This window comes from Lepidochelys kempii, chromosome 8 (assembly GCF_965140265.1).
Source record: "Lepidochelys kempii isolate rLepKem1 chromosome 8, rLepKem1.hap2, whole genome shotgun sequence".
In the NCBI taxonomy this organism is placed as follows: domain Eukaryota; kingdom Metazoa; phylum Chordata; order Testudines; family Cheloniidae; genus Lepidochelys; species Lepidochelys kempii.
Window position 1 is genome coordinate 71537032 of NC_133263.1, and position 18315 is coordinate 71555346.

At 39.0% G+C, this 18315-nt stretch overlaps 1 protein-coding gene across 2 annotated transcripts in view; it reads right to left on the bottom strand.

Annotated features, from left to right (window-relative positions):
• Positions 1-350: 350 nt before the first annotated feature.
• The window catches only part of SNX7 (sorting nexin 7), a 61586-nt gene continuing 43621 nt past the window's right edge, over positions 351-18315 (bottom strand). For both annotated transcript variants that reach the window (XM_073356955.1, XM_073356954.1), the window contains 2 exons: positions 10760-10912; positions 351-713 (listed from right to left, as the gene is read on the bottom strand). In XM_073356955.1, the coding sequence (XP_073213056.1) occupies positions 633-713; positions 10760-10912 (234 nt within the window). In that variant the 3' untranslated portion in view covers positions 351-632. The remainder of the gene's footprint in view (positions 714-10759; positions 10913-18315) is intronic.

Genomic DNA, 18315 nt, shown 5'->3' on the forward strand with positions numbered 1-18315 from the left:
TCAACTTGGCTCAAAACTTCCATAAAAATTCTACTCCAGCATAAGATCATAATGGAAAATTTCAGGGAGACTGATCTACATTTTGTAGAGAATTAGGGAAGTCAAAACCAGACTTGTGGTAAAAGTTAGCTACCACTTCACCATGGACTGACACCAGCATAATCAATTAAAAAAATTAATGATCAACTACCTGAGAATTGTTATGTAGTTTTACAAAATGTGGGAAATTTATCTTACAAATAAAATGTAACAAAGCAAGCTAAAATGGAAAATTTAATTCTTAATGACTAGGAAAGAGGATTAAAACCAATTCTGTATTAAACTTTTTATTAAAATTGAGTTTTTACATATTTAAAATATTTTTATCCAAATTACACAATATTTAAGAAAACAATTATATGGAAGCACTTGCATAAAATCTGTAAAATAATAACTGAGCAATATATAGCAATATATACCATGATCCAAAAATGTAGGTCAGGACACTAGAATACCTGAGTTTTCAATAGGCTGGTTTTCCAGATGTCACTGATTCTTACAGTTTTATTTCATAATGTATCTGATCTCATATAAAGAACACTTCTTTGGTTGGCAGAAACTGCACTGAAGAGGAAGATCAATCAGAAATATATTCAAGGTTTATCTTCAGAATCCTCTCCCAAATGAAGATCCACTGTTTGAGATGTCAGGAAGGACTCCCAGGTAGCAAGGCACTTAAAGAAAACAGATACTTATGAATAAGGAATATGGGTTCTTGGTAAAACTGGTAGCTAAGGAGAAAATAAGAAAAGACCTATATCTATCTATAGCTACTACAAACAGCTTCTTGAGGAGTTACAGTGAGTAATAAATATGGTTTCTTAGACAGATCAAGGATGTACTGTTAGCCAACATGCTGAGCTACAAATAAATATCACTCTTAGACAATGACAAGCATACACTGCAAGCATCATAAGCGTACATATTAGCATAAGGGATAACACGGTAAGGAGTCTACCATTAATTATGCTCTTTTTTAATCTCTCCCTTTACATACAGGCAAAGATATCTTCCAAATAGACTCCATCAAATTAAAAGGAATGCAACATCAAACTGTAAGTATAGTTCCTTATCAATCTCTAAGGATTCATACTTGGAGATCTAATATCCTTTCTCAGTTAAATTAAATCAAATCCATTTGTTTCTAAACACTCGAAGTCACAGATTTTTCTGTGTACTAAGGAATAGAATCAAAGGAAGGAGGAAAAATGTAGCTTTTCTAGGACAAACATCTACTCCTCATGATGGCAAAACATATTTTTAATGTTGCAAACAGTTTTTCATTTTAGGAACCAATGTTATACATATTCGTATCAAACTACTTTGATAAACCTTTTTTGGCTCAAGTTGATTTGTATGAATGTCTGTAGCTCAGAACACAAAGTTGCTTGGCAAACCATCTGAAACTACAGGTGAATGTTAAGATGTCAGTTCTCAGAGAAAACCCATGATTAATGATTGTTGTGTGCACCGTCAGTTACTTCCCAAAGCTTTCAAACTTTTCACGTTTCTGTCACCTAGAGTGAGCCATTACAAAGGTGCAAAACATTCAGTGCTGCCATTATGTTGTGGTAGCTTTACCACTTTTGATGCTACAGGAAAACATGAAATTGTGAGTGCTTTAATGAAATGTAGTTTTCTTACTCTTCTGTATTAACAGATATTTGGGTAACACACCTTAATTACTACTTTCTGTACACAATCTTTTCAAGAAGAATCTGCAAAACTGATATTAAATAAGTCTTCTGAACATCTGTAGGAAAAAGCACTTATATTAAATACCGAACAGCATGCTCCATTTATTCAAACTTTGTGTTAATTCCAATTGCCCTGAAAATGACATTGTTCCTTGTGTGAAAAACTTTTGGAATAAGCTATTTAAGCTACAGTAGTTTACTATACCTGAATAAAATAAAATACATAACATTCATCATTGCTTGGCAGAAGTAAAAAGATCAACAATAAGCTTTTGTCTTATCTGACATATGTATCGGAAAAAACTTCAAAATTCAGCCATGAAATCTCTATTTATTAATAGTGATAGATGTGTCTTTGTCACAAAAGCCCTGGATTCCATGATTTTCAGGGTTGTTTTTTTTTTCTTTTAAAGTGACCAAATCTTGGTATTCCTCGACACCTGCATTAAAGCAAGTACAGACGCTCCCAGACTTACGCAATTGTTCCAGTCTGGAACGCCTTGCGTAACTCGAATTTTGCGTAAGTTGGAAACATATACCTGACCATTATGCAAACCCCCCCCACTGTTTCTAGCTTATGGAACTTTTTCCGTAAATGCAGATTTGCCTAAGTCGGGTCTTGCATAACCCGGGCAGCGTCTGTAGGTGGGATGGTGAAAAGATCACAAGTAATCTTGACAGAAGATCCCAAAGGTCAGGACACAGGGAAGCACAGGAGGACAAAGAGCAGGGGATGAATGACAACACAAGGGACCAGAACCATGTATTCAAGAAAAATGAAGGAAACCTTGGCTCAAAAGAATAACACTAAGATATAAGGCTTAGTATCGAAATGCCCAAGAGAGCAACAAAAGAAAACATTTAGAAGCCTTATTCTGTATGGATCCTTGGTTACTACAGAACATGTCAGTGACTCTATGGTTTGTATTTATTCACAAGGTGGCTTAGATCATCCCTTGTGCTAAAGAACCCTTGTGTTCAGAGACCCTCTGACCCTTTCTTGGTCATTCCCTGCTGACAAAATCCTTTACTGATTCCCATTTTCTCTGCTGCAAGCGGTAACCCTGTATCTCCATTCAGGAGATAGGCACCTCAGTTTCAAAGGAGGGAGGGGAATGAAACCATAACATAGGATTCATGTGAAGAGCTGCATTTCTGTACTGAATGACTAGATTGGGGAAAAGGTTACTTTGAGATGGCGAAAGAGTGCTGAATATGAGGAGAGAAGCAGCAGAACTGTGCTAAAGGGGAGCAGTGGGTGCCAGTTGATTTATGGGTGGAAATTAAGGTTGGTTTTGACATTCAGTAGAGAGTCCCAAATAAATGGAGTTGTTATAGATTCTCTCTCTCCCCTATATATAATATCACAGCAGCTGAGAATATCTGAGATAAAACTTGAGTTGGAGGCTTCCTCTTGGTGTAAACTGACCAAGGGGTGGCTACTTGCTGGGTGCTTTCCAATGATGATCCTAGATTCTGGGATTTGTTTCCCCACCTTGGTTCACCAGTGCCAAGACTGGCTTATCTTCATGTAATGTTGCAAGGCACATCTATTTTCCTAAACTTTTTCTGGGAATTGAGAAGGGTGCTCAGTCAGGATGCGTGCTGAATGCTGTTTGCTGAAAAGTTTTTTTTTTTTTTTTTTACTACTAGATAACTGCTTTTTGAATTGTTTTAGATTTTGTCCATGTGACTAAAGACTTCACAGTTCACACATTTGAATCATTTAAATAAAAATAGCAGCGCTGGTTGGAAGATGAGTGACATCGTATTACCACTGCAAACTGAGACAAAACAGGTTTTTAAACTAATTCACACTACATTTGCTCATCATTTTTACAGAACCAGTTCACTGAAGTCTTTTCAAGCAAAGATATAAAGATCTTTTGTATGTTGTTCAATTTTTAATTTATTCTTTTATATAACAAATTCATTTCCCAAAATATAGGAATTACTGTGGCTCATTTTGTTGTCAGACATCACTGTGGTGCTACAGCTGACAAGATTTATAATTAACCAACACAAAACTAGGTCTCTGTGCCTTAGGCTCGTGCTTTTTATACTGTGAAACATGAACTACATAAAATCACATTACTTTAAAAATATGTACTTTAACCATTCTTCTAGACTTATTTAGTTCTTCTGGTAGAGAGAAAAAGGATGATCCTTTATTTAGAATTTCAACAGGCTTCAACCAGGAAGACAGAAAAAATGTTAATAGGAAATTTAATTTGTACATATAGGCTTGTCATTTCGAGTGCAATTATTCATAAAACTACTTTAGATCAGAGCAAAAAGCTAAATATGCAAAAATGAAGCAACAAGATCTTAAGTAATGCTACTTTATCTGAAGCTAAAATGAATGTGTATTTCATTAGAGCACTGCTGAGTTACATATTTATATTGAATTATTTTTAGCAATAACACTGAAAAGGTCTCCACACTGCACAGTTGCATGTCTAATTCACGATAAAATATAAAAAACAGATTGCACAATAATAATGGCAGAAACAGCATGAAGTATTTAAAGATGCATAATTGTTTCCATTCCCATCCCCCTTATTTTCAGTGTCTAATGACGTTCTTAAAAAATCATTTTCGGGAAGTGATGTTCTCTAGGAGGAGTTTCTATTTCTTTTTATAGAGGATTGAGCGTGTACAGTTCAGCAGTTCTTGAGCACAAAAAAAAAAAAGTGAGGGAGACAGAGGGGTAGGAAAAAGCCACTTTCCATTATAAACAAAAGAGCTTTGCTTTTAATTCCTGTAGCTGAAATGACTGGAGGTTGGAAGGTGAAATCTGTCATCCAAATTGCCCTCTTAGAGGAGAGTACCTTGTCTTCTGGAGGAAAACAGATTTTGATTTAACCAACTTTGGAAATTAAAAAAAAACAAACCACCACACACAATGCATTTGTTACGCTTATAAAGTGGAGCTCCTAAGGTAGGATGTGAAGCACGTGCATGTGCCGCTAACATAGCTGTGCCAGGATATGACTAGCCAAATGTGTCAATATGAAGACATTCAGGGTGCACTACAAATCAATCCATTTTTCAAAGGTTTTTCCTAAGAAGAGGAGGTTGAATAAAGTTTTGGAGTTGGAGAGAAGAAGTTACTTTGTTAGGTATGTGGCTTTTTTGGCCCATTTCTGCACATGTTTGACTGTACAGCACCTTGGGTTGGAGACAGGAACTTTTTTATAAATTTGAATCAATAAATAAGATGCTAGCTTAGAAAACTACTTAAATTCTCTGAGAACAGCAAGCAATGTTTGCACTGGTAAGGATCTCACTATGCTATCAAAGAAACTAGCTCTCCTTCTGACTAATCTGCAAAGGCTGAACAGGACTACAGTAGTCTGACACATGAAAAAGGTGAAATTAGAAGCTATCTTTTAAAAGAGAGGCTCACTCGTGCAGAAGAAAAAATACTTTTCGCTTAGTGCCAAAAATTAATTAAATATCACTTGTCACTGTACATTATGAACGGAATTCTACCTCTACTCAATGGAGTGTTTAACACACACTGGAAAACACAAGCCCTAGGACATACAGTCATTTGGCTCCACAAAGCCCAAATTTTTCTGGCCTTCAGGTTTTATTGCAAAGCCCAGCCATTTTACTCAGGCTTTTCTAGAAGGAATGGGTTACCAAGGCTCTTTTTCTTTTGATGGTGGCAGTTTTGTTAATGTGTTTTTAATTTTGTTGGTACTAGCAGAGATTGTGAGAAAAAGCATGTGAGGAAAACAAATAGGAGCAATCACAGTAGTTCTTTGAAGCCAGCGTTCAGTACTTCCAGTTATCTGCTTTGCTTTCACTAAATTGTATCATGTGATCTTTGAATTTTAGATGTATTAGTAACATAAAATAAAATGTTGTGTAGTGACTTTTTGTATCTTTCAGAGTAACAGCCGTGTTAAGTCTGTATTCGCAAAAAGAAAAGGAGTAATTGTGGCACCTTAGAAACTAACCAATTTATTTGAGCATAAGCTTTCGTGAGCTACAGCTCACTTCATCGGATGCATACTGTGGAAACTGCAGAAGACATTATATACACACAGACCATGAAACAATACCTCCTCCCACCCCACTCTCCTGCTGGTAATAGCAGGTAATAGGAAGTATTGTTTCATGGTCTCTGTGTATATAATGTCTTCTGCAGTTTCCACAGTATGCATCCGATGAAGTGAGCTGTAGCTCACGAAAGCTTATGCTCAAATAAATTGGTTAGTTTCTAAGGTGCCACAAGTGCTCCTTTTCTTTTTGCGAATACAGAACACGGCTATTACTCTGAAACCTCTCCTTACAATGTGTATGATAATCAAGGTGGGCCATTTCCAGCATAAATCCGCACAGACACACCCCTGGAACCCCGACCTGGGATATTCTATCTACTACCTAAGATCCATAAACCTGGAAATCCTGGGCGCCCCATCATCTCAGGCATTGGCACCCTGACAGCAGGATTGTCTGGCTATGTAGACTCCCTCCTCAGGCCCTACGCTACCAGCACTCCCAGCTACCTTCGAGACACCACTGACTTCCTGAGGAAACTACAATCCATCGGTGATCTTCCTGATAACACCATCCTGGCCACTATGGATGCAGAAGCCCTCTACACCAACATTCGACACAAAGATGGACTACAAGCCATCAAGAACACTATCCCCGATAATGTCACGGCTAACCTGGTGGCTGAACTTTGTGACTTTGTCCTTACCCATAACTATTTCACATTTGGGGACAATATATACCTTCAGATCAGCAGCACTGCTATGGGTACCCGCATGGCCCCACAGTATGCCAACATTTTTATGGCTGATTTAGAACAACGCTTCCTCAGCTCTCGTCCCCTCACGCCCCTACTCTACTTGCGCTATATTGATGACATCTTCATCATCTGGACCCATGGAAAAGAAGCCCTTGAGGAATTCCACCATGATTTCAACAATTTCCATCCCACCATCAACCTCAGCCTGGTTCAGTCCACACAAGAAATCCACTTTCTGGACACTACAGTGCTAATAAACGATGGTCACATAAACACCACCCTATACCAGAAACCTACTGACCGCTATTCCTACCTACATGCCTCCAGCTTTCACCCTGACCACACCACACGATCCATCGTCTACAGCCAAGCTCTGCGATACAACCGCATTTGCTCCAACCCATCAGACAGAGACAAACACCTACAAGATCTCTATCAAGCATTCTTACAACTACAATACCCACCTGCAGAAGTGAAGAAACAGATTGATAGAGCCAGAAGAGTTCCCAGAAGTCACCTACTACAGGACAGGCCTAACAAAGAAAATAACAGAACGCCACTAGCCGTCACCTTCAGCCCCCAACTAAAACCCCATCCAACGCATTATTAAGGATCTACAAACTATCCTGAAGGATGACCCAACACTCTCACAAATCTTGGGAGACAGGCCAGTCCTTGCCTACAGACAGCCCCCCCAACCTGAAGCAAATACTCACCAACAACCACATACCACACAACAGAACCACTAACCCAGGAACCTATCCTTGCAACAAAGCCTGTTGCCAACTGTGCCCACATATCTATTCAGGGGACACCATCACAGGGCCTAATAACATCAGCCACACTATCAGAGGCTCGTTCACCTGCACATCCACCAATGTGATATATGCCATCATGTGCCAGCAATGCCCCTCTGCCATGTACATTGGTCAAACTGGACAGTCTCCACGTAAAAGAATAAATGGACACAATCAGATGTCAAGAATTATAACATTCGTAAACCAGTCGGAGAACACTTCAATCTCTCTGGTCACGCAATTACGGACATGAAGGTCGCTATCTTAAAACAAAAAAACTTCAAATCCAGACTCCAGCGAGAAACTGCTGAATTGGAATTCATTTGCAAATTGGATACTATTAATTTAGGCTTAAATAGAGATTGGGAGTGGCTAAGTCATTATGCAAGGTAGCCTATTTCCCCTTGTTTTTTCCTACCCCCCCCACCCCCCGACATTCTGGTTAAACTTGGATTTATGCTGGAAATGGCCCACCTTGATCATCATACACATTGTAAGGAGAGTGGTCAGTTTGGATGAGCTATTACCAGCAGGAGAGTGAGTTTGTGTGTGTGGTTTTTGGAAAAGGGGGGGGAAGGGGAGGGTGAGAAAACCTGGATTTGTGATGGAAATGGCCCACCTTGATTATCACACACATTGTAAGGAGAGTGATCACTTTAGATGAGCTGTTACCAGCAGGAGAGTGGGGTGGGAGGAGGTATTTTTCATGGTCTCTGTGTATATAATGTCTTCTGCAGTTTCCACAGTATGCATCCGATGAAGTGAGCTGTAGCTCACGAAAGCTTATGCTCAAATAAATTGGTTAGTCTCTAAGGTGCCACAAGTACTCTTTTTTTTTTTTTGTATCTTGTTTTATTTTACTAAATATTAGTTTTTTTCCAGCATGGCTGTGAAGAACTTTACACGCCAGAATGAGAAAATATTTAACTGACACTTCAATAGGCCATAATCAGTTCTAAGCTATAGGTGACTTGCCGAGCTTTTGGACATGTTCGTTAACAACTTTATGTTTCCAGTATTTTGCAACTAGTCTGCAATCTAATACATGATACCTAGGTGGCTCCTGTGCCCAAGTCAATGGAGATACATATCGGTGCAACAAGTCTACCTACATTGCTCCAAATGTGGGATCAGTGGACAGAGCCCTGATCCTGCCTATATAATTTCTTAAAAGAAAAACAGTGATTTGTTACAATTCAGGAATAAAACTACTGTAACAAAAGATTTTTTAAAATATCTGTTATAGTTTCAGTATCTCCATCTAATGGAGAAAAATCTCGCTACATTAGACCTGCCATTTTAGTGATGAAAATTTGTAAGTAGTTTACATTTTGTAATTAGATAGAATGATCTGAGTATTTCATTGCACCACACTTTTCCACAACTAGTAACATCAAAAAAAAAGTGCCAAATGTCAAAAGATTAAGCTCAGGCACTTCTGCTTTGCAACTATAAACATGCTTAAAACTTAAAGTTTTGCACTCTTCACTTCTCTTTAATGATATACTAGGCGGCTGTAAGGGTAATTTTATTTTTAAGTTCTTTGTTGGTTTATGTCATTAGAAAATACCCGGCTCTGACTTTCCTGTTTTTGATGAAAGAACTAGGTTCAATATTTTGAGGACCTGGATGTTGATTGGATTTGGACTTGCTATAAATGTTGTATACAAACCTCACCCCCCTCATCCATCTCTCTAAATAAATTCTTTCAGGCATTATAATGAGGCAGAAAAGGGTACACAAACCATTTCAAAAAAATAATTTGCAGGTCACCAACAGTGGTGCATTTTCACTAGGACATCTTCACAGGAGAGGAAAAGTGGCTTACAGATTCCTGTATGCTTCAGATAGCCACATACTCCTCATCCCACCCAAACTTCTCAAACAAATCAGAAAATTTCTGTATAAAAAGAGCTTTGTGAGAAATTACCTAAAAAAGCCCTATTTGTTCTGTTGTATCAGTTTGATGGTACTTGATAGAGGCCTTTACAAAAACTGTCTGTGATATTTAAATATTTAAATTAAAGTCCTAACTAAACTGAGACCATTTCTTTTCATAAAAGAAACTCCAGGGACTGTATCTGTGTCTCAATTTATCCAGAAGTTAACTAGATATTCCTTTATGGTTAACATTTGAACATATTCTTGATGTAGTCAGAAGTCACAAGATGACTGAAAAACAAGAGGATACCAAAAAACTTTAATGTCTGATTTCAGCAAATACTTTGATCTTAATATATAATGGCAGACAGTCAATGTCCAGGCCTCCCACGGACAATATGTTAATTAAGTGGACCTGATTATCATGAGTTCTGTCTTTTCAATTACATTCTATTGCGACGATTTGTAAAATCAGGACACAGTGATCCATTCAGAGTAAGCCACAAAAAGCTCAGAAAAAGGAGACTGCAAAGTATCAAAATTGTATTAATAAAGGATACAAATGATTTCTTTCCCAATTGACAAATAGTTTATTGGGCTGCAGCACATTTTTCAAAGTAAAGAGACGCTTTTAAACAAAAACAAAAAACAAAAAGCAAACAAAAAGATGAAAAAAAGCACTCAAATTTCTAGCCTACCAGGATTCTTACAAAATGTACACTAACAATACCATTTTTGATCATGAAGAAGCTTCACAGAACACGCTGCAAACACTATCAAATATTTTCTAGTTCCCCTTATAAATAAGTATATACACTCTGTTTAATCAGAGCGTGTATACACTTGTCAAAGGCATCATTACAAAGACTATTAGAAACCATACATTTGCTGATAAAAGTCTTGGGATGACACTGTTTGCTCTCTTTCTAGATTAAGGGAGACTTCAGTTATGCAAAGTCCCAAAGTATCTATCTGTTGTACACTAGTATATAAAAAGGACACAGCTTTAGTAGACTTTAAAAAAAATTAAGTGTATAATACATTCTCCCTGTAATTTTCCCAAAACTTTATCATCACTATTTTGTGTTGATTTTGTTGCTTGTTTGCAATTTGAAGAACATAAGAGATCTTTCCTAGTTCATCAAGTACTGGGAATAAAGTTAATTTTAAAAGATGAAAGAAAAAAAATTAATAGTTTTCTTTTATACAAAATCATTTACATGAGTGAGTTTTCAGGGAAGCATCCTCATGCAGCCCCAGTAAAAGGTTTTCCCAACTGAAACACTATAGCTCACATTGAACAGAAAAAAATATATGTTCAAATTTTTGTGCTTAGTAAAACAAGACTGCCCTCTGTTGATGATGAACTTAGGATCAGCATGCCTGGGCTCAGGTAAAATACAGACCATGTGTACTGGCCAATTAAAGACCCATTTGACAAAAATAAATATTGAATTTGAACTTAACACGTTCAAATGAGGATACAGACAATTATTTTTAAAAACAATGCACTGACTTCTAAGAGGAACTGAAATAAATAAAAAGTAATAAAAATAAAACAAAAAGGTCTGTTTTACCTGTTCATAATAGTGGATATTATTTTCGGTCACATTAAGAAATGCTGTTTTCATATCATGTTGCATGTTTTGTTTCCATCTATCCCAGTCAGCTTTCAGAGCGTTATTGGCACATTCCACTTTATCTTCAAGATTTCCAATCTCTTCTGTAAGCTAAGTAAGTTATTTAGAGACAGTCATTATTTAAAATGTGCTTGAAACCTACTGGTCACAGTATAGTAAGATGAAAAGAATAGAACAGAACATAGCATAATATTAAACTCAGGGTGAAGAAAGTCCTGTGCTTTGTTGTTAATCTTAGATTTTATACAAATTTAGTACCTCAATACAATTTCTAAACTACTACTATGACACAAAATCCAGAAAAGAATTAAATGTTACCAAAAATAATCGTGTCAATTGTAAAGTTAGTCTTTGGTACCACATTATTTGCACTTAAGAACAGAAATGCATTTCCTCCTTGCCAAAAAATAAAAAACACAAAACCACACCCACCACCACACCTCTGCGGGATGCAGAATGCAATTATCCAAACTGGAGTTTTGGCCAGGCCATCTGAGAAAATTGTGCTGGGGTCTTTAATGATCTATATTTTCTGAAAGACCATTCAGAGGGAAGGCAATGGAACTTTTATGCAGGAACTTTCCCCTTTCCTGTATTGCACTTTACAATCTGACTGAGGAACTAATCAGTGTGGGAGAAAAAAAATTAAAACATGGGTCTTTGCTGCAGGCTAACTTTTCATTTCTGCAGAAGCCTTCTCAGGGAGCCTGGATCTGCAGCCTTCAGACTGGCGAGCCGATAGTTTCTTCTAATTACTATAGATGCCAAAACCGAGTGTTGAGCCTGGTGAAATATGAGACATTTAATGGGGTAAAGTCCTCTACCTAATGAGCCATCTAGCCCTTCCAATAACTGCTCTTACCTTTGTACCTATTGCAATTTCTGAATCAAGCATGATAAATCTGGCTGGCAGCAAATATGGAAACTGATAAATCTTCCACAGTCATGGAGCAAATTACTGTTCTGGGATTGCACAATGACCATTGGTAATATAGTCTCTTTTCTGAAGAAAGGATTTGTTGTTGGGTTTTTTTGTCTAAGAGATTAGGTGCAAGTTCTTATCTTGATAGAATTTTTTTCTGCCAATTCTTCAATGCGCAAAGTGACAAGAATGAGAAAACTGAACACAGTAACTGGAACTTACTGAAGGAAAACAAAATATACAAGTTACCCCAGTAGACCCTAATGAGCCAATGTTCTATATTTAGCAGGAGCACAGATGAAGAGCAGCTCTATAGTGGCTTAGCTGCAATTCTGCAAGACTGAAACTCAGCTGTGCCCTATGGACCTGGGAAAGTCAGGTTGAAATATTGCTATAATGCAGCTGGTAGTTTCAGCCAGTACTGGGGGAAACTCCACCTCCTTCTGTTCCCTTTACAAGGGCCCAGACGCCATTTATCAGGCATCCTGCATCTCAAACACTCTGCTCTGTTCTCAGGTCAAGAGCGCCATTGGTGTAAAGTTGAATAATTCCCCTGAAGCTAAACAGCTCAAAGGGCATAAGCTCTTGTTAACCTGAACCTCCAAAAGTTTGCAATAACCAGTGAGGCCTTCAGATAATTAGGGTTCAACTGTAATTTAACATGCAAAGAATGCGTATGAATCAAAATTCAGACCACACCACAGAGTACGGAGAGCTTAAGATGTGCACCCACTGCTCTAAACAAGCCAGGAAGGACGCTGTTCCGAATTAAGTGATGCCTGTGGCACAACATACTTCTTTAGAACCTCAGAAAGTGTCCCTGTTTAATACCCTCACAGACCAAGAGACTGCATCTGCCATCCTAAGACTCTGTGCTGTGTCCATTGGTGCAAGTAGCTCATGAAAATCCCTTGCTGTAAGAAAAATACTGCCTCTGTAACCAAGCGGAGACAACCTGAATTAGTCAAGCAGCCCACTACCTGGAACATTTCCATTACAAAAGACTATGTGGAAATTTCTCTTTGCTTCCCATGTATTTTCAGCATGCACTTCACCAGTCCTTTATGATACAAATGGTTGGGCACATTATGACACTGCTACCATCAATGCTGTCATGATTTCGCCACTTGCTTCAACCATCTCAAATAATCAGTAAAACCAAGATGACCTATGAGGCAATGCCATAAAGAGGACATTTAGAGCTATTGTATCAATAGTCATGGACATGATTCTAAAGCCAATCAATCCATCATTTTGCTGGGAAGACAGTACATTCCCTAACATTATCTGGAATCTATCAAGTTCTGTCTCGGAAACCAGACCATCAAAACAGGTCCTTCTTCCTGATGGATAAGAGCCCCCCAGGACGAAACTGTAGAACATAAAGGTTGATATGTTTATTAAAGTATAATCCTCACCTTTCTGACCTCCAATCTCAACTCAAAAGTAGATCCACAGTGGGGCAAGCTATAGGAGTAGAACCATATCGCCGCTCATAGCAGCCATAAACGCCTGGAAGGAACATCTTCTGAGAGGACATTGACATCACTAAGCCTTACCAGCCACTTCCCCTTGCATATCACCTTTAAGCCTATCCTTTCCCCATTCCAAGATTTATACCTGGGATGAATGTACTTAATTATATCCAGTTTCCTATGCTGGAGATTGGATCCTTCTACCCAGGCTCCTCTTGGTTCATGACTCACTAAATACCCAGCCAACACCAAGTACATAAATAATAGTTTTACAGGACTGAACATCCACCCTGTTCAAATAATGAACAGCAGTAAGAACGAACAGCAGTAATTCTATAGAACACCAGCCTTGTATTCAGCAGCATGAAGCAAAACAAGACCACAGTCAGTTAATAGCCTAGCTTCCAAAACTTCAATATGTGGTGAAGCTCAAGGAACCAAAATTACTCTTTTGGCCATATCCTGTATGATCCAATTGTGTTTTTCAAAAACACTAAAGTAGACTGCCTTAGAAATTAAAATATAGGTAGAAACTCTTGGGGTTTTTTTTTCTTCAAAATACCACACATTTTTAATTGGTGGTTGCGTTACAGGAAGACAGTTTAATGAACTGAGCAACATACCTGCAAAATGAATTTTCTATCTCATAAGTAGGCTGGGCAGAATTCAGTTAATTTTATTTGTTTGTTTGTAATTTCAAGAGTTAATATCTATTTTTATTTTTTAAATTTTCTCAGTTGTATGATATTATGGGTTTTAGGCATTTTTTTATTTTTATCAAGTCTGAATTTTCACAGTTGAAAGAGGAGGTGTCAGATAGTAACTGTTTAATGACAGCAGAAGCTGTATGTAGTGATCTCAAAACGTAAAGCCACAAAGCAGGGAATGCAGAACTGCAGCTTCATCTCCAGTCCTAGGCATCACAGAACAGACTGGTCCAAACTCATTGTCCCACAGACATCAGCTGGAGTTTTGTTGATGGAAGGAGCAACAAACTGCTGCAAGATAGAGACTGTTTATCACACATTGTTCTGAGACATCCTGGTTTCACCGCAGCTGCACTGGGACTGGTAGCACGAATCAGCAAATCTTTAGTCTTTACAATCAGGATTGGTAATAGGAATATGCTGGGGGATGTGACTCTAGGATACAAAATAGGGTGCTGAGAGGCCACCCCACCACTGAGTGGCTCTGGCCCGGCATGGCAGATGGCCCCCTGCACTCCCAAGCCAGTGAATGAGTGCGGCTGTGACCACAGGGCAGCATGAGACTCCTTGGGTGGCCAAGGGGCCTGAGGTACCACATCCGTGTGGGAGGCTGCAGTTCTGCTGGGTAGAGCACAGACCCCTAGCCACAGGGAGGCCAATCCACTACTGAATGGTTCCAGCCCAGGGGTGGTGGATGGCCCCTGCAACTCCCAGCTGGAGTATGAGTGAGGGGGGCCATGACAGGAGCATTGCAGGGGGCTTCCTGCCCAGCCTAGGCTCCAGGATACCACATCCCTGCAGGCACTAGGTGATGGGGGGAACTGCACTCACCAACTCTATTGATGAGTATTTTTTTCTTCAACTTGTGTGTCAGTTGAAAAACATGGTTTACTGACAACTAACAATTTAAACAGAATCCTTCCAAAACTAGAAGTTTTAGGTGCAGCAGCTTAGGCTGTTCTGGCTATCTGTGGCTGATGATATACCTTCACTTGTGTGGCACTTTCTAGGAAAGCATGTTGAATATTCTTGCAGTAATACATTTGCAGTCTTCACTGCAAATAAAAGGTGTGTTCTTAAATCAGGTTTGCTAACCTGCATTAGCAAACCTGGGTTAAATCAGCAGTGAAAACACAGAAATTCAGCTTTTAACTCAGGGTTAGTACCCCAAATTCAACCCCAGGCCTCCACTAGGCTTTAACTTGAGCTGCTAACCCAAGTTAAAAGCAGAGTTGCCATATCTTCACTTTAACCTGAGCCAGCTGAACACTGGTTAAGAACATACCCTTTTTTTGCAGCGAGGACATACCCTTAGACCTATATTCTGCCTCCAGATATGCAGTATACCCATCTTCCAGTGACGTCCATGGAAGAGTTGGAGCTGCAAGTGTGTCGAGGCCAGAATTTAGACCTTAAGGCAGTATGTTCCATTTTATCATTTTGGCTACGAAGCTTAGAATCTATTTGAAACATACCAGAAAGTAAACCAAGAACCACCACTCACTTTAGCAGACAAATTCTGAAGCCAAACAAGCCGGCCATTACAGTAGAAATCAGGGAATAAAGGCCTGGTCTCTAAACAGTAACATGCACATAGCATGGTGCTGATCTACAGGATACTTTCTTGCTGTTACAATTTATCCCCACAATAAAACTTGCCTATGAACGTATTTTGTTTTGCCAGCCTTACTGAAGCAAGTAGTTTGATAGCTTAAGTCTCTTACAGAGTGATCCCAGCAGAAAAACAGAGTTAAACAGACGTTGCATTACTCACCAAGAACTCATATTCCAGACTAATGGCCAGGGGAGAAAGCAATGGTTACTCCCAACAACAAAAAGTCTTTATTTGAACTACAAGTTTCCACAGCAAAACCACAACACACTGAAGAATACATTATGCACACTCAGCTAACCCAATTATAAACACACAATATAGCTTTCTTCTGACCCAGCATTTCTCAATAAAATTCATTCATTTCATTCAAGAGTTACATGAATTTCTATTTAGCTTTAAGGGTAGCATGTAAATTAGAGAAAATGGTTTATATTGCATACTAATATTAAACCCTTCCAGCCTGGTATTAAAGTAAAACACACAGCCCAAATACAAAAAAAAAAAAAAAAGGAATGTCAGGGAGCTATAAAGCCTCACTTCTGTGTTACTAGTTCAAATCCAGACCTGAACAGTAGAACCACAAAATATCATTTAATGGTTATTTGATGGTCTAGGTTAAGTAAATTTCTAGTGTCAGTTCAGGCCAAACTAACTCCTCACGAAGTAACAAGGTATACTAATTAGCACATTTGTTGGTAATTCCAGGAAAGAGGCCAGGAATTACATAGGTATGAAGACTGAGGTCATCTCTCCAGAACAAGGCTGAGTTACGTTAGAGGGCATGACAGGGACAACTGCCAACATCTGTAAATTCTACAAATAAACTTGGATTCTGAAGGACACCACGTTCCCAGCCAACAGTGGGGTTACATGCCCTCTCTTGTTAATTAGAGGTTTTTTAAAATAATGCAAGTCTTTAGCTTCCAGGGCCTAAAATCTTAACATTTTTCAGACTGTTCCTAAAGCTCTGTTCTCCTATCAGAACAGTACCCCCCTGAATCCTATATTTTGTTGCAATGCAATGTTGCATCAATGTGTTTTTTCATCATGCAATGAAAAAATTCAAAACACCAACAAAGGTACATGTAGTGCAACTGAGCACAGAATGGGACCCAGTCATATTATGCTATTCCTGTAGGGTTCCTTGTTCTCTTTGCCCAATATTGTCCCAAGAGGTTTCACATTTTTCTATCCCTACTTCCTCATTTGGTCAAGTGCGGTGGTGCACGCCTGTAATCCGAGCTACCTGGGAGGCTCAGGCTGGCGGATCGCTCAGGGCTTCTGGGCTGCCGTGCCCTATACCAATCAGGTGTCTGGTGCCACTGATATTCTGGCCAGCGGGTGGCTGAAGGACTGGCTAGAACACCACAAATGACGTGTTGGGATTGGCACTCTCTCCGTGACGGCTGATGAACAAGGTGATCAAGGTGACTTCCTCATCTAGTGCCTCAGTTCCACCTCTTAGTGAAAGAGAGAACTAAACTTGTTGTGGCTAGTAACTGCCTAATTGCCAGTGGAACACAGTTGCCAACTTTCACACAGTAAATAAGCACCCTGGCTTTCACAATAAGCCAAAAATCAAGCTAATCCCATTTCAAAAGAAGGCCAAAACAAGCCAATCGCTAAGAACCACAACACTATGTGACTAGATCCCCCGGCATCCAATCTGGGACTGTGGTGGGCCTGGTGTGCTCCCCTGACTCTCTCTCCTGCTTGCCGCTGGGAGCCGATCAAAAAAAGAGAAAAGCCAAAAACTAGCCAACAAGCAATTTACAAGCCAATGAAGCCAAAACCAAGCCCAATATCTGTGTTTTTTCCGCGGGTTTGGCATGTCTGCAGTGGGATCTATTATCGACCACCTGACCAGGACAGCGATAGTGACAATGAAATGCTAAGGGAGATTAGAGAGGCTATCTAAATAAAAAACTAATTAATAGTGGGGGATTTCAATTATCCCCATATTGACTGGGTACACGTCACCTCAAGATGAAATGCAGAAACAAAATTTCTCGATACTTTAAATGACTGCTTCTTGGAGCAGCTGGTACAGGAACCCACAAAGGGAGAGGCAACTCTCGATCTAGTCCTGAGTGGAGCGCAGGTTCTGGTCCAAGAGGTAACTATAACAGGACCGCTTGGAAATAGTGACCATAATATAACAAAATTTAACATTCCAGTGATGGGAAGAACACCTCAACAGCCTAACACTGTGGCATTTAATTTCAGAAAGGGGAACTATGCAAAAATGAGGAGGTTAAACAGAAATTAAAAGGTACAGTGACTAGAGTAAAATCCTTGCAAGCAGCATGGACACTTTTCAAAGACACCATAATAGAGGCTCAACTTAAATGTATACCCCAAATTAAAAAACACAGTGAAAGAACTAAAAAAGAGCTACCGTGGCTTAACAACCATGTAAAAGAAGCAGTGAGAGATTAAAAAGGCATCTTTTAAAAAGTGGAAGTCAAATCCTAGTGAGGTAAATAGAAAGAAGCATAAACACTGCCAAATTAAATGTAAAAATGTATTTAGAAAAGCCAAAAAGGAGTTTGAAGAACAGCTAGCCAAAAACTCAAAAGGTAACAAGAAAATGTTTAAGTACATCAGAAGCAGGAAGCCTACTAAACAACAAGTGGGGCCCCTAGACAATCGAGATACAAAAGGAGCACTTAAAGACAATAAAGTCATTGCAGAGAAACTAAATGAATTCTTTGCTTCAGTCTTCACGGCTAAGGATGTTAGGGAGATTCCCAAACCTGAGCCGGCTTTTGTAG